The sequence below is a fragment of the Syngnathus typhle genome, linkage group LG12, assembly GCF_033458585.1.
Source record: "Syngnathus typhle isolate RoL2023-S1 ecotype Sweden linkage group LG12, RoL_Styp_1.0, whole genome shotgun sequence".
Lineage (NCBI taxonomy): Eukaryota > Metazoa > Chordata > Actinopteri > Syngnathiformes > Syngnathidae > Syngnathus > Syngnathus typhle.
The window spans coordinates 11,239,087-11,256,848 of NC_083749.1; the positions used below are offsets into that span (position 1 = coordinate 11,239,087).

Here is a 17,762-nt window from a genome sequence, read left to right on the forward strand (position 1 = left end):
GGTGCCTTTACGGGCAGTCGGAGAAATCAACGGCAACAAAAAAAATTACATCCAGCCTAGTTAAGACCATACCAAAGACTATAAAAAAATGGGACCCATTGCCGTTCATTGGGACTTAAAAAGTAAATAAATAAATAAATAAAAATTGGGTGCGTATTATACATGGGTACAGGCTTTTTTCCAGCATCAACATGCCATTTTTAGGGTGCGTATTATACATGGGGGCGCATTATACACGGAAAAAAATGGTACTTACTTTTTGTGTACTTATTAAATAATACCTTTTAAATAAAATTGTATAGATATCAAAACATAGAGCCTTTACTGCCGAATTTAACATGGAGTCCTGTGATGGTCTCTTTGTTAAAGCCCCGATCATAAAGTGACACAAACATTGAAGAGTCGCACTCACGCAATAAGAAGAGAGTGAAAGAGAGCTATTGTAAACAATCGTTTACATTGATACGCTTTTGGGACGTTATTTCCAGGACTTTGGCTCATTGACCATGGTTAAGCACGTTTTGTGTTTATATAGTGTTATTTTCTCATGTTTCATTCATTTCGAGCTTGTTTTTTGCCTTTTAAATGTCCAACACATGCCAAGCTATGTAGTTGGCTGGAATGGAAGGTCTGTAGGTTGTAGATATGTGATGTTTTTGTAAATAGCAGAACCTTTTTTTTTAATATATATATATATATATATATAAATATACCGGATCCACCTTGTACGCCGACCCCCAATTTCCTGTCTGAGTCGTGTAATCTCTTCAGCTTCATGAAAATACGATTGGAACATCCGGAAAAAATAGAGTCCGGATGGCGAGCGAACGGCAGCGGCGCACTGTAGCCAGTGTGAGTTAACTTGTTGAGTCCAATGCTGTCTAGTAGGGGTGTAAATCGCGGGTTTTGTCACGATACGATACGATATCATATCGATACAAAGAACTACGATACGATATTTGCCGATATCTTAAAGCCTGCTGCGATTCATTCACGATATATCACGATATAGTGCTCTACGATCGATTTTTTTTTTTTTAAATAAAAAATATAGAACAATATCCTGATTTATAACAATTCATACGCAAAATCAACAAGGTACTGCAAACTCTTTATTTAGGAAATGACAAGAGTATTGTAGTATACAAAGTGCTTATTTTAACACTGAACTTTCTTTAAATGTGCAGCGAGATTTGTGCTCCCTGAATATTTGATCAGCGCATGGCAGGATTTACAAACTGCACGTGTCTTGTCCGTTGAGCCATCTTTTCTTTGCAATCCAAAGTGCTTCCAAACGAACGACTTGAAGCCTAGAGGGGAGAAAATTTATTCGTCTTTTTGGACACTAGCCATAGCACCAGCCCAGGAGCCTCGTACTAGTTGTCGACTCCCCTTTCACGTGCCTGCTCTGCTCACAACACAACAACGCCGGGCGCACTGCTCCCGGAAAGAGGAAGCAAGCAACAATGAACTGGATTTCAAAATAATGTTGCGTCTAATGTCCGAGGTCAAACACGGCGATATAAATCGATGTTTACGTTTAGCATCGATGCCAATAAATCGTAGAGCATTATATCGATTAATTGATGTGTATCGATGAATCGTTACACCCCTACTGTCTAGTCCTTGCGGCGTTCGGTAGATGACCGCGCCGCATCCATTCTGCACCCGGTGTGAGTGAGGCGCAATTCATCGAATCATTCAATGCTTCATAGTTGGGTTTATAATAAAGGACTTCTGTATTCATATATTTCTTTCTATCTCTTTAGTTTCTTCCATGTCCTCACCCTGAACATTTTGATTGTTGGAGCTGGTGTCCTGATGGCAAAGTTTTATCCCAACATTGGATCCATCATTCGGTATATTTTGTCTGTTTTGATGCATTTCATCTTTTAAGTTGTTGTCTAAACTTTTTTGCAGCAAAGTTCTCAAGGACCTATTGTTTATTTATTGCAATGTCTTGTTGCAGGTTTTCCGGAGCAACGTGCGGCTTGGCCTTAGTGTTTGTATTCCCCTCCTTGATTCACATGATCTCCTTGAGACGACAGGGCTGCCTCCGCTGGCCGTCAGCTGTCTTTCACAGTTTTCTTATCTTGTTGGGTATGACCAACCTGGTGGCTCAGTTCTTCATGTAAATTCACACCTTCCCTGGCAGGGTTTTGATTATGTGATGGACCTTTAAAATGATTACCAAAAAAAGACATTTACAACATCCACCAGGAATGTAATGACATTGTTATCTTCTGTCGCCCAGCGAGTGGGATTGTGATGTGATAAAAGGTTCTTTGATGGTAACTTTAGATGTTTGATTACTCCTGCTCAGACAAGTCGTAGGGATGTATTTGACTGCGGGTCAAAGGGACTATAGGCTATAAGGGGTGCATAAGTATACATTTAATGTTATCTTTCCTTGGAATCAATATGTATGGCTTTACAGTTGTATTTTATCATCATTTCGTTGACTGAATGCTCTTATCTTGGTGATTATACCAACTGTATGCATTGTGAATGGCATGTTGTAATTTTTAACCAAACTTGCCATTTTATAACCCATCTTCAGATAATTCTGATATTCTGTATTCGGTGCTTGATAAGAAGATACAAAGGGAACCTGAGTGAAAATAAATCTCAGGTATAAAGAAGTGTGGTCTTTTCATTTAAAAAAAAAATAATCAAATGAGATGAAATCAAGTACTGTATACCGTTGTTTCCATGTATAATGCGCCCCCATGTATAATGCAAAATGGCATGTCGATGCTGGAAAAAAGCCTGTAGCCATGTATAATACGCACCCAAATTTTGACTCATACTTAAGTCCGTAAACGTAAAATTATTTCAGAAAAAAGATCATCTTTGGGAACAACCGGATGTTGTTCTGCCGGTCAGAATCACTGCGCATGCAGTAGCAAACTCGATAGCGAAGAAATATGTGAGACTCTCAACGGGATCATCAATATTTGAGTGATGTTCCAGTTATTTATCACAATTATTTATTATTATAATAATATATATAATAATTATTTATTTATTATTCACAATTGTCATGGTGATCTTTCTGGTGATTTCTTAACTAGGCTGGATGTATTTTTTTTTGTTGTCGTTGATTTCTCCGACTGCCCATAAAGGCACCACCGCGATCAGTTAGGTTAAAATGAAAAGAGAGGAAAGTGACGTGCGGACATGTGAAAAAGGCGGCTCTGTATGGGAGAGAAGTTGAAGAGGAATAAAAACACCCTTGCAAACCAAAACTTGCCCCTCGTCGTGACTCGGAGCCGCAACAAATGTTTCGGATTTGTGTAGGGTACATTGTGACAGCAAACGAGCAGGTGATCGGGAGAGGGTCTGATACGAGAGCATTGCGTTCGTATGGAGCGTGTTTGAAGTGAACAGCAGAGACGAAAGGAACAAGGCTGAGTGTTGTGAAATACAATATTACCTATAATACGCATTTTATTATTTACTGATTGAAACTGCTAATTAAACTGTGAATTGAAACTAATAGGAAGAAAACTGAACTCTCGCTCTTTATATAGCTGACGTGTCTTGTGCATCCGTTCTGCGCATACTGTCATGGCGGCCTCCGTATGATATCCGGTCCGCGATGGAGCTTAAAAAACAAACAATATTTGACAATAACACACCATCAAGGGTTGCACCATCGCATGAAACGATGTGTCGTCAATTATGAATTTTACTGACTAAGTGTGTTGGGCAGGATGGCTGAATGCGATGCGAGGGAGATTTTCTTCAAAAATTGTTGTACCCATGCATAATACGCCCCCAAGATTTTAGGACAATACATTAGTTAAATTTTGCGTGTTATACATGGAAAAAAATGGTATTTCTCAAATATATTCAACAATGTGAAACGTAACGCTAACCATTTTGCACAGAATAACTGCTAGCTAGCATAAAAGACTGACAGTCACCATGCAGCATGATCAAGCAAGAGGTTAAATGTGTTAGTTGGATGAAGCCAACATTAAAAACATTTTATTTTGAATGAATGTTTGGTTCAGAAATATTGCAATTACTCAGTATGATCATGGTCGTGGGAGCATCATGTTTTGGGCTTGTTTTATTTATTTTTTACATTTATGGTGGGCCTTTCGTCAAAACTTTTCAAAAAGGCTTGTGTTTACTGTTGTCCTTGTGTCAATATCAAATCTTAAACAATTTAACAATCTATTAATTCATTATAAAAATAGGAAAACCTCCCCAGCATTTTTTATTTGCCTTTGTGACAAACGGCCTCTTATAAACAAAAAAAAGAAAAGTGAACGAAAATGCTGAGTATAATCAATATGCGGGTTTCTAATTCAAGGGCCTGACAGGAAGTCCTCTCCCACAGATACCATTACTGGTATTAATTCTGTCTGAGGATTGGAAAGGGTCACCACAGGGTCAGCTTCCCGTGTGGAGGTTACCTGACCTTTCTTCATCTTGTTTGGGCCCTCGAGCCCCAGAAGTCCTTGGATTGCTTTGGAAGCCACTTACCTGATGTCTTTGGGTTATGTACTTAATAGTTTTAATGGTGGTCTGGTAAACCTTTATAATGCTTGAAGGGGCTCTTGACGTTTACGTCCTGTTATTATTTGTCCCTGTAGGACAAATGTCTGTGTTTCAATCCAGATGTTAAGGAATCACTTCTTAAAATAGTATATATATAACAGAATGAATGCACCGTCGATGATCAAAGCACCATCTTATTCATTACCATTATTGTCTTTGTTATTACTCGGTTACTTGAGAGCACACTGGCTCTATCCTCCTGGGATGGATCATATGTCTGCTTTCTTGGCTCCTTCCCCTGGATACAAAACACACCCTTTGGTTTCGGCATAATCAATGGGGGCTGCTGTTGGAGGAGGTGGCTGGGGCAGTTGGCTTGCCTGTGATTCGCTGACATGGGCTCTTAATTGGATTAAGGAACTTGCTTAGCTTGATGCTTTGTGCTGGGATTGGGAGCAGCCTGCACAAGAGCGCACGGACGCAGTGGCAAGACAGGAAGTGAAGGAGAGAGAGGAGGAGGCCTGCCCCGCTCACCACTTTAGTGAGAGAGGAGGGGTGAAAGAAGAAAAAGGGGAGTAACCCATCTTCTTTGCCCTAGTGTGCTGCTGCCGCTGCTACTGCAGCCAGCCTCCCTCACTCCCTCCTGCCCTCCCACCTCCTCTCTATCATTCTATCTTTTTTCCCTTACTCATCTGTTTCTGTGGTTGCTCTGGAGAGGAAGGACACCTGCCGCTCCCTCATGATTCAGCCATTCTGCTGCCTGAAGCTTCACAGACAGACAAGGCAGCATGTTCCGCCTGCCACTGCAGTGCCTGGCCGTCCTATCCTATGCACTTCAACTGCCGCAGCTGCAGACGTCCCATCACGACAACGCCATCTCCTCCGTCCAAGTACTCAGGTGAGTGAGTCCTCACTATTCCCACCATCCTCTCAGACTATGCAGAACCTCCACGGAATTAATGAAATCTTTTCTGATTTTATCCTGCAGCATATCTGAATATTCCACTTGTAGACACATCAGTACATTTCTTTGAGCGCATGGAACTCCTTTCCGTTGTGCATGGAAGGCCGTCCACATAAACCCCAGACTGTTAACAAGGTCAAAATCAAGAACGTTTCCCCACTCTGCAATCCTGGCTCACCTAGTGATGGATAACATACTTAAAGTGACTGGCGGCTGACGCTGTCTTAGTTAATCGTGTTCCGAGACCTGCATCCAGCAGTTAAGATGACTGAAGGAGTGGAGGATTTCTCTGCAGAGCCAGTCCCCCCTTCTGGATTAGCCTCCCCCTCTGGCTCCACGGTTGATACTGGACAAGTCCCAGAGGAGAAACCAGAGGAGACAGAGGCAGCTGGAGAGAACGGGGAGGAGGTTGCAGAGGTGACTGCAGAGGGAGGCAGTGATGATGATGATGGTGATGGTGGGGAGCATCCGGGAGCTTCAGGAGTTATGGCTTTGTCAGCCACCTGCTGTGTGTGCATAGAGATGGAACAGATTAACAATTGCCTGCACTCTGAGAAAATCTGCATTCTGCCCATCCTGGCCTGCCTGCTTAGTTTAGCTTTGTGCACAGCTGGACTCAAATGGGTCTTCGCCGATAAGATCTTTGAGTATGAACCCCCCACTCATTTAGATCCTAAACGCATAGGGCAGGACCCTATTATCATATCAGTGGACCCCACACTGGGACTAACTATGTCAATTGCTTATTCGTCTCCGTCAACTGTCTCCCTGACCACCACTGCCGCCATAACCTCGGCACATCCTGAGGTTTTATTGGAGGACAAGTCTACACGAGGTTCATACGTGCCTCCACGAGGAACCCAACCTGAACAGTCAGTCACAGTTAAATCAACTGCTGAATTTTCCACCATCCCAAAGCAGACACCTCTCCCTTTTACAACAAAAGAAGTGAACGACATATTCATCCCAACTCTCTGTAAGTACATACTTCTCAAAAGAACTGGGAATGGGTTATCTTTTCCTTTCTTTGTTCCATAAATGCCTGCGAGACATCATGATAGGAATTTGGGTTAGGCAGGGAGCACTTCATCTGCATCTTGAACTGTGATTTTTATCAACAGAAACAAAAAAGGTGTTTTGTTCCAAAGCAATTTTCGGTTTTATCGACTACTGCAGGAAGGAAGTATAGGCTGTCAGGCCTTTGCTTTAGAGCGGGCACGTTGTGACTTGCTGAGAGCATCGTGGAGGTGCATGACTAAGCCTCTGAAATATTGCTCCCCCTCTAGGTATGTGCTAGTCAAACTGACTTTAACATACAACAGTGGCTAAATGGAATTATCATTGTTTCAAGTTCTACACTTAGATTTTGGCACACAAGAATGGATTTAGCTGGCGCTGATTTGCACATCTGCACTTGGAGGAAGCATACAATATTACAGTCCTAAGAAAAAATGAAAATCAATAATGCATGACACAAACTGAAACACCAGGCTGTGGGCACAGGAAGACTTCCTGTTCACTGCCAGTGCTTCTTTTCAAGGTCAGAGCTGGCTGGAGGCTAATTGATGTCCCTGACCGGCATCCCTTTACCGCAAGGGGGAAAACACAACTCGCTAATGCTGTCTGGAATATAATGATTCCATGGTAGTCACATATACGTAAGAGTTATTGCAATGTTCTTTGGATGGTCAATGTAAAGCTAGTGGTGAGGGATGACAGCTCAAGTGTCCAAGTTGGACTCCAGTAAATTACTTTCTAGTCTAATAGTGATAACTGTCACGGATCGGAATGGAAATGAAGCAGGGCGACCAAGTGCAGCTTGGACCAGGGTTTATTGACGAACACAAACTAACAGACTCGGTAAACTGACATGATTCACTAAAAAAAAAAAAACAGAAACGGAACAGAGACGTGAAACAAAAAGACAGAGTGACATTGACAATGATCCGACATGGAGTGACACACACACAGGACTTAAATACAAGACGGGTAACAAGAGGCAGGTGACTAAGATTACAATGATTGTGAGGTAACACAAGGGACAAGGGACAAGGGACGGCCCACAAGGGACGGCTCCCGACGTCCCAAAAAACCAACCCCCCACGGGGCACGCGGGGGGGCGGGGAGGAAGCGCACCAGTCCAGACGACCCCACTGATCTGTGACTGAACCGCGCTCGGCGGCGACTGGGGAAACAACCGCTCTCGGTGGCAACTCGGGGAAACGGAACCGCAATCGGCGGCAACTTGGGGATACAGAACCGCAATCGGCGGCTATTCGGGTACAGAACCGCACACGACGGAAACTCTGGGACAGAACTGCACTCGGCGGAACCTTGGGGAAACCGAACCGCATTCTGCGGCAAATGGAGACTCAGAACCGCGTGCTGCGGCAAGAGTCACAGCCGCACACACAGCGGCATACAGGAAGCCAGAGCTGCACGCAGCAGCAGGGGTCAGACGCGTGTTCCAGCAGTGGGAGCAGGGTCTCTGATGATCGCGGGTCCGGCATTGTTGGCACGAGGCCTGGCAATGCCGCCTCCGGTGACACTGGGATGGGGCCCGATGGCGGCCGCGAGTGCGATGACGCTGACAATAACTTTATCAGATGCAAAATTATCGCTCCAACTGTACCACAAAAAAAGTTTCACTCTGAAAATTGCTGGGACAAAAGTAAGACAAATTGGCTGAAATGGCAAACCAAGTACTAGGTCTAAAAGAGTTGAAGAGTTATTTAATCCCAACTACCCATATGGGTATCAATATGATCTTGATAAGTTAAAGCTCCTAAGAAATTGGTTACGAGATCATCAATTTAACAGTGGTGGTTAAATTCAATTTTCTAAGAAGCTGCAACTACCACCCTTTCAGGTGTTTGCCACTGTTTTTAATGCTTTAATGCTTATGGTTGGATAGATGAGTGATATGCCATTACACGCTACATGATAATACAAATACTTTTTTTTTTTAATTAGCTAGTTATATAGGTGCTGCTAATAACTGTGGAGGTGTGTAATTCTGGATTTCCGAGTTTGTAGGCGGGAGAGTGGAAGTGAGCACTGCTCCCTACCAGCAACACGTTCATTGGTTTAATTCCAGCTTGGATCCCTCTTCAGTCCACTCACCTTAGGGTTCATGGGGACTCCCCATGCCTATAAGGGTTCTCTGTGTGCTCTGGTTTCCATCATAATTATAAATGTGTGAAGTTAATTAACTGTGAGCTTCATTGAACAAGATCTGAATATGGCCCCTAGAAGCAATATGGTTAATGCCCACAACTCCCTGGGGAATAGTGATAAAATAAAGTACCTTCACCAACAGTAGACCCAACATTATATGTATGTGTGCGCTAAAAAGGGCAGGATAGAAAATAATCAGATTAAAATATTAATTTAAAATAACACTTTACGGGAAATGAAATTAATTAAATGAAATAAATTAAAAATGAAATTACACAATGAAAAGCACAAAATACACACACGCACAAGCGCACACACACGCACGCAAGCACGCACACACACACACACAAATTAAGAACAAGAACACAAGCAACATGAATTTATTATGACTAAAAGCTTACAGCATTGTACGCTGACCATCACCGACTCACGAATCACTGATGCATATTGGAAAAGACGGCATTTATAATGTTACCTTTCTATACCACACCAATGAATGTGAAATAAATCAATCAATACCTATTGGTGGTTTTATTTTAGTGTGTCGTGTAGACTAGGCTTTTCTCAGTTTTTATATTGGCCCTCACCACTCAGAAATTCCACCCATTTTCCATTTGTACAGTAGTGTTTAAAAAATATTTGAATAATTAACATAGTCATACTAAATTTTTCAAACTGGTGCAGTAAATGGTTCATGCTCTGTTGGGTTTAGATTAGGTGACATGGCAAATACTCAAATTCTCTCAAGTAGAACTACAGCTACTTGTTTAAAAAGTGGTACAGTAATCCCTCGTTTATCGCGGATAATTTGGTTCCAAAAAACACCCGCGATAAGTGAAATCCGCGAAGTAGGGTGCCCCGCTCATCTGTACATTTTTTGTGTCAAATGTATAGGAAACCATTTAAGTGCATGTTTTATTAGAACATTAAATAATTGTTTCAAACATCTAAATAATACATTAATAGCATAAATAACACAGACAATTTTATATAAATATTGAAAATATAAATATTATACGTGTGCGTGTAACATGTTAACAAGAAGTACTGGGCAGGCTAACGAGTTAGCGGAAAGATGCTAATTCGCGATCGTGCTAACACGCGAAAACGGACCTCTAAAGGAATGTAAACCAACATTTGGAGCAATACTGCAATGTCCTAAAGGTTAGACATATGTGATCGTTCATTTCTCTTGTTAGGAGACCCACTTACATCGTCAATGACTGCTGTACCACTGTAACATGCAGGGACGTGCGGTCAGAGGAGGCAAGGCCTCCCCTGCCATCATGAAAAGGGAAACAACAAATTCAATCGTTTTTATTAGTCATAGCCAACTCCCTGTCTAGCCTCCTCTGAAGATTGCCTAATCACACGGCTGCCTATTTTGACAGGCTATGCCAGGGGTGGGCAAACTACGGCCCGCGGGCCACATCCGGCCCACGGGACCGTCTAATCCGGCCCGCCAACCCTGAACAAATTGTATTATTAAACATTTTTTTGGGTCATTTTGCCTGCAATGACTGCGTTTCCCCAGTAGATGGGGAACCGCTCGCCTGCGCATTTACTACCGGAAGCTGTGTCAGAAAGCCTGTTGCACACTCACAAGTGCGTGTACGTACTCCGTAGTACGGACGGACATGGCGCACTCGCGCTCTATTTGTATCAGTGCCGAATTTAGCGCGTGGGCTGTGACGACAGCATTCTTGTAATTCGCGCGCTGAGCTTTCAGATACAGTTTTACGCTAAAGCCACCCACAAACCTTCCCCTGGAATCCTTCTATTAAAATGAGTCGCCCAAGGAAAAGCAAGGTGGACACAGTGCCGAGTGTTTAAAAAAGAGTGGCCAATTTGGCTCAACGTATGCGACGTGACGTTCAACATCAACCCCTCACCGATCGAGGTAAACGGACCAACACCTCGGATCTCTCCTAAGAATTGCCACAACAAATTTTACTCCAAACTATGACGCACTAGCAAAAAAGGGAGACCAACAACACTGTTCCCACTGAAAATGAAGGGGAGGTTCTCAAGTTTGTTGTAAAAAAATGCATTTTGAATATGATTTGTACACATAACAGGGATTGAAACTAGCGACCATTCTCATTTTCAAACAATGCAGGATGCTCAAGGACATTGATGCACCACCTGTTTGCGACTAATCTTAACCTGTAAAGTTCTTAAGGCTTTCTTTAAGAAAGTGTTTCCCGTTTCCTCACCTCTGTTACCAGGTGTTTGTGAGTTAAAACTCTGCTCTGATGTTCAGATACCCCTCACCGTGTTGCCGTTTTGATTACTTCATTTGGATGTATGCTTTCACCGATTCTTCAAGATGATAACATCTTTCATTAATCTGACCTGCAGGCACTGAAGTGGTGGAGACTGTTATTCATAATAACAAGTGTCGTATTTTATGAGAATCACTGATAGCAGTTTTTTCGTGATTTTTTTTTTATTTTTTTTTTTAATGCTGTTAATACTAAATGCATTTGTTTTCAAAAAATATTTTTTGAATATCAATGCTTTACTACCTACTAAAGGCCAAAACCTTTTATGCAATGACCTTTACAGGTTGTTTATATTACTTCAAACAAACACTACATCCATCTGCTCCTGGTTCGGCCCTCCGGTCCAAATTTAGAACCAAGTTCGGCCCGCAAGTCAAAAAGTTTGCCCACCCCTGCTTTAGATGAACAAACCGGCTTTGAAAATTATGGCAGGGGGTGCTAGTGATCCCGGGATGCTTCATGCACTCACCTGAAGAATAAGAGATCTCCAGTTTAAATTTACAGCAGGCATGTCAAACTTAGTTTGGCTCTGGGGCCGGATCCAGAGTTTCTTTTCTCAGGTGGGCCGGATCAGTAAAAGAATGTCAACTCCAACTATTTAGCTTTGTTTTTCAGTACTATGCTTTATCATTCAGCCTACATTTGTAGCCTACCCTACATATTATAATCACGGATGACAAGGGATCTTTTCTAAGCATAACACATTTATTCACAAACAATGGAGAAAAAAAATGATTTTCATGTTTGGCATTGAATGTGTTAACAACTGGTTTATTTTAACAGTTGAGTGAATGCAGTTTTACACCTGAACCAACTCACCACACTAAACAAACTCAAGTGGGAGCTATGAAAAAAAATGTTTTGCCTTAATTGTCATACTGCTTTGAAATAATAATAAATAAAATTACAAAATAAAGGTTTTAGCAGTGCATGGGCAATAAGATTAGACTACATCAGCTCAAACTACTAGGCTGGGCCTACTGAAGCTGAGAATATACTGCACAATATTAATTGTCTTTAATATGAAACCAGATTAATCTTATTTTTAATGATCTGTATTCATGCGTGCAAACAAATGTCGTGTCATCACACTTTTTTCTCTCTCTCACTGCACTCCTGCAGTCTACTTGCTGCTGCTGGCTCCTGAAACTTGGCATTTTTTGCTTTTACAAGTGGGTCGATATCAGGTGTCAAATCCTGAGTAGCAGCAGATTTAACAATGCCATTCAAGTGTTCATTTGTTAACTTTGAGCGCTGCTTTGTTTTATTATTGTTCATCACGGAGAACACCTGTTCACAAAGATAAGTAGTCTCAAACATGGAGAGAACCTTTGCAGCCATGGCTGTTAATTTGGGGTAACCTGGCACAAGATACTGATAAAACGTATCCAATCCCACGGACCCAAATGTATCCTTCATAGCGGAATCGCACTGCAAGTCAATAAGCTCGAGCTGAATGTCAGCTGGCACACCAGAAGGCTTCACTGTAAACGGCGAGCGAAAAAAGCCGAACTTGTTCTCAAGTTCACTGAAAACCTGAAACCTCCGCTCAAACTCTCGCAGCAAATCTGTTATGTTGTCTTTATATTTATCCAAATCGGGACGATCCGGTGCCTTCGGACGCACAGCTGTGAGACATGAGAAGTGCGTGGTGCCACCGCTGGATAGCTGCGTCTCCCACAGTGACAGTTTCATCTTGAACGCACTTATGCTGTCGTAATATTGAGTGACTACTCTGTTACGGCCCTGCAATGTAGTGTTAAGTGTATTCAAGTATTGCGTAATATCAACCATGAAGGCAAGATCCTGCACCCATTCCTTGCATTAAAGTTCCTTTACTGGGCGTCCCTTCTTCTCCATAAACTGTCCAATTTTGCCTCGTAGCTCAAAGAAGCGCTTGAGTACTACACCTCTGCTTAACCAGCGAATGTTTATTTCCTGGTACTAACTCGTGTCAGTGCCGCATGGTGGACGTGAGCTCTTTTACACATTTACTGCCCTCTAGCGGCCGGAGGGAGCATTTGAGTTGTATTTATTTTAAAGAATCATAACTTTTGATAGAAATGAGCTAGTGACTCGCTTCTTTTTTTGACATACTCAGAAATTTATGACGGGCCGGATCAAATCATCCAACGGGCCGGGTCCGGCCCGCGGGCCGTATGTTTGACATGCCTGATTTACAGTGAACAACTGAGGAGCTGTCGTCCATTTCTTTCGTTTTACATTCGTGTTTTTTTTTTTGTTTTTACATTTCGTTTTACAAGGGAGGATTACATATCCAAACGATTTTCAACTATGGATTTTTGGTCGAAGCCGGAGGTAATCAGTAAAGGAAGAGCAACTCCGGAGTTAAAAGGTTTGATTCGGACAACGGGACTTTGGAACGGAGTGGTACGCACAATCGAAAACAAGTTTTTGATTCCATGTGCTTTATTGAGTGTTTTTATGTGTGAAGAGTGCTGATATAAGATTTTAATTAAAATTGTTCAAATTAAATAATGAATAAGCCACACTCGAGCAGCGTTCCCTAACCTTTTTTGTGACACGGTTAGGTGCTGGACAAATTTTACGGGGGGGAGGGTGTGTGTGACGTCAGTGTATCCCCAGTCATGAACCTCACCGCACGTCACTAGTAACATGTATGTACACTAACGTGAAACAGGAAGTGGTACCGCCTGAAAACGGCCTTCAAAATAAAGCACTCTACTTCAAATCAAAGCACGACTGAATAACATAACTTGGAGAATTCTTAACACATACTGTAAATATGTTTTTAGAACAGCTTTTATTATTATAAAATGTTTTTATATAACAAGGTACAAGTATATGTACATACTGTAAATATGTTTTTAGAACTCTTTTATTATTATAACAATCGTTCTATAACAGGGGTGGGCAAACTTTTTGACTCGCGGGCCGAACTGGGTTCTAAATTTGGACCGGAGGGCCGAACCAGGAGCAGATGGACGTAGTGTTTGTGTGAAGTAATATAAGCGACCTGTAAAGGTCATTGCGTAAAAGATTTTGGTAGGTAGTAAAGCATTCCAAACAAGTTTTTTGAAAACAAATGCATTTAACAGCATTAAAAAAAAAAAAAAAATCACTAAAAAACTGCTAGCAGTGATTCTCATAAAATACGACACTGTTATTATGAATAACAGTCTCCATCACTTCAGTGCCTGCAGGTCAGATTAATGAAAGATGTTTATCTTATGAGATCACATCAAACGGCAAACATTCTGACCAAATATATCATCTTGAAGAATCTGTGAAAGCATACACCCAAAAAAAGTAATCAAAACGGCAACACGGTGAGGGGTATCTGAAAATCAGAGCAGAGTTTTAACTCACAAACACCTGGTGACAGAGGTGAGGAAACAGGAAACACTTTCTTAAAGTAAGCCTTAAGAACTTTGCAGGTTAAGATTAGTCGCAAACAGGTGGTGCATCAATGTCCTTGAGCATCCTGCATTGTTTGAAAATGAGAATGGTCGCTAGTTTCAATCCCTGCTATGTGTGCAAATCATATTCAAAATGCCTCCCCTTCATTTTCAGTCGGAACAGTGTTGTTGGTCTCCCTTTTTTGCTAGTGCGTCATAGTCTGGAGTAAAATTTGTTGTGGCAATTCTTAGGCGAGATCCGAGGTGTTGGTCCGTTTACCTCGATCTGTTGATGTTGACGTTCATGTGGCTGAACGTCACGTCGCGTACGTCGAGCCAAATTGGCCACTCTCTTTTAAACGCTCGGCACTGTGTCCACCTTGCTTTTCCTTGGGCGACTCATTTTAATGGAAGGATTCCAGGGGAAGGTTTGTGGGTGGCTTTAGCGCAAAACTGCATCTGAAAGCTCAGCGCACGAATCACAAGAATGCTGTCGTCACAGCCCACGCTCTAAATTCGGGACTGATACAAATAGAGCGCGAGTGCGCCATGTCCGTACTACTGAATACTTGTGAGTGTGCACCGAGCTTTCTGACACGGCTTCCGGTAGTAAATGCGCAGGCGAGCGGTTCCCCATCTACTGGGGAAACGCAGTCATTGCAGGCAAAATCACCCAAAAAAATGTTTAATAATACAATTTGTTCAGGGTTGGCGGGCCGGATTAGACGGTCCCGTGGGCCGGATGTGGCCCGCGGGCCGTAGTTTGCCCACCCCTGTTCTATAACAAGGTACAACACTGTAAATCTGTTTTTAGAACTCATTATTATAACAATTTTTTTTATAAAAAGGTACAAGTGACCAGCTCAGTGGCCTAGTGGTAGAGTGTCCGACCTGAGACTGGAAGGTCGTGGGTTCAAACCCCGGCCGGTCATATCAAAGACTATAAAAATGGGACCCATTGCCTCCTTGCTTGGCACTCAGCATTAAGGGTTGGAATTGGGGGGTTAGATCACCAAATGACTCCCGAGCGCGGCTGCTCACTGCTCCCCTCTCCCCCAGGGACTGGATCAAAATCACATGGGGATGGGTTAAATGCAGAGGACAAATTTCACCACACCCAGATGTGTGTGTGACGATGATCATTGGGACTTTAACTTTAAGTGTCACACTGCAATTGTGTGGGCACTCCCTGCCTTCTGCTGGCGTGTGGGCAATTTTAGTGCCATAATTCCCCAAATTAGAAGTTTTATTTTGAATTTTATTAAATTTTTTTCAATTTGGAAAAAAAATCCACGATGTAGTGAAACCGCAATAAACAAACCGCGATTAGCGAGGGATTACTGTACTTATTCAACTTCTCTTAACCCTTTGGTGCACAACATATGCACACCCCCTGTTATGTGCAACATGGGTCTAAAAAGACCCGCATTCATTTCCAATGGTATTTCATGCTGTCTGAGTTTTTATTTGTTCTATCTTTTGAAATCAGTTTATTTTATGATTGAATATTCCAAATATTCTTTAAATATCTTGTACTTTATCACCACTGATCATTATTTCTATTTTTATTTTCATACTTTATGAACTAATATAGTTTCTATACTATTACATATGCTATATTTTGCAGGCTGTCTTGGCATATATTGCCGGAACTTGCACCTGCCTGCCTTGGAAAGGTACAAGCTGCTCATCTATGGTGACACAGTCATTGGGGATGAACTGTTTTCTGCAGTTTGCCAGGAAACAGTCCCATACATATTTAAAGGGTGCCATGTGATCTGTGTCCAGTCGCAGAGCCCTGGTCCTCTTGTCATCAAAGCATATAGTGCAACGGAAATCTTTATCTCTCCTCAGCCCCATGGTGGCTTTGTAAAGTGGATTCTGCAGGGGATCCAGAAACAGCTCCCGTAAAGCCACATCCCAGGTCTTCTCCTTCCCTGCAAGGAAGGTCAAACCCAAAATTGCCAAAAATGCCTCTTTATCTACGCTTCTCCACTCTTTCCCTCTTCCTGTTGCTGTTCGTCGTCCCTCTACGTTGGTGCATTTTAGAACCTCCTCAATGATGTTGTCACTCATGAATATTTCCTAGGCAATTTTTGGTGAAACAGCTGTTGATCCAGGTGTAAGTCCTGGGCTGCTCCTGAGAATGTTATGGCTTCTGGTTCTGCCATGAGTGGGAGGATTCTCATCCCAGTAAGATTGCTTTTTACTCAGTCTGCTGGACTGGGTCTGAGTTTCCTCTTCAGAAGACTCCTTTGATAATACGGACAAAACATCTGATGAGTCGTCTATATTATCAAAGGAGTGGTCTTTGCGAAACGTAGATGAATTCCCAGAAACAAATTCACCCTGTGGCAAATATTCTGGGTCATGATAAGAAACCTCATACTTTAAATTTGGAAAGATTTCCTCCTCATCGTCCTCATCTGCTTCTTCCTGCAGCATTGAAATACTCAGCCATACATGAAATACCATAGAAAATGGATATGGGTCAGTTTAGACCCATGTTGCGCATTAGAAGGGTAGTGATACAAAAACGTTTTTTTGTTCAAAAAGTTAAAAAGTAAAAATGAAAATAAGGATGTAGGGATGTCAAAAACTAGTTAATTGAGGCATTCCTTGAGTACCAACCGGTGGAATTAATTTACTGCAAAGATATATAAAATATAAACTCAGCCGGGTCTTTTTAGACCCATGATGTCCATCAAAGGGTTAAGTAAAAACTATGATTTCTAAAAAGTACCCAAGTATGACAGTAAAATGTAAAATAAATATTAAATCAGTCTTGGAACCAACATCAAACCATTTTAAAACTATCCATCCATTTTCTGAACCGCTAAGTCCCCATCGGCGTCGCGGGCACGCTGGAGCCTATCCCAGCTGTCATCGGGCAGTAGGCGGGGGACACCCTGAACCGGTTGCCAGCCAATCGCAGGGCACACAGAGTCAAACAACCATCCGCATTTGCACTCATACCTAGGGACAACTTGGAGTCTTCAAACGGCCTACCAAGCATGTTTTTTGGGATGTGGGAGGAAACCGGAGCGCCCGGAGAAAACACACGCGGGACCGGGGAGAACATGCAAACTCCACACATGGAGGGCCTGAGGTGGAATCGAACCCGCACCCTCCCAACTGTGAGGCGGACGTGCTACCCAGTGCGCCACCGAGCCGCTGTATTTTAAAACTACTGTAGTATATTTTTTAAATCGTAGCACTTGGTGACAGGTGTGGGGTGGGGAGCAGTCTCTAGGTGGCCACTTCCTAGCACAAATATACCACTTCTGCTATGTCGAGACTGTTGTCCAGTATGTGACTGTACACTTGCAAATTCAACCCTTTTTTTGGATTTTGTAACATTATTCGGTATTAGAATTGTTTTATTTCATTTTTAATTCTATTTATTGTTTAGAAAAATCTACTTTCTTGGACTGGTAGGAAAAT

The 17,762-nt window shown here is 42.2% G+C and overlaps 2 protein-coding genes across 10 annotated transcripts in view; both read left to right on the forward strand.

Moving 5' to 3' along the window:
* The window catches only part of slc38a9 (solute carrier family 38 member 9), a 55,379-nt gene extending 52,737 nt beyond the window's left edge, over positions 1–2,642 (forward strand). For all 3 annotated transcript variants that reach the window (XM_061293803.1, XM_061293802.1, XM_061293804.1), the window contains 2 exons: positions 1,770–1,859; positions 1,970–2,642. In XM_061293803.1, the coding sequence (XP_061149787.1) occupies positions 1,770–1,859; positions 1,970–2,135 (256 nt within the window). In that variant the 3' untranslated portion in view covers positions 2,136–2,642. The remainder of the gene's footprint in view (positions 1–1,769; positions 1,860–1,969) is intronic.
* Positions 2,643–4,548: 1,906 nt separating this feature from the next.
* Positions 4,549–17,762, forward strand: part of nrg1 (neuregulin 1) — a 60,562-nt gene continuing 47,348 nt past the window's right edge. Inside the window, exons 1-2 of one of the 7 annotated variants that reach the window (XM_061293798.1) lie at positions 4,549–5,410; positions 5,501–6,452. In XM_061293798.1, coding sequence (XP_061149782.1) covers positions 5,741–6,452 — 712 coding nt within the window. In that variant the 5' untranslated portion in view covers positions 4,549–5,410; positions 5,501–5,740. The remainder of the gene's footprint in view (positions 5,411–5,500; positions 6,453–17,762) is intronic. The other 6 variants (XM_061293797.1, XM_061293796.1, XM_061293795.1 and 3 more) reach the window with 6 other exon arrangements.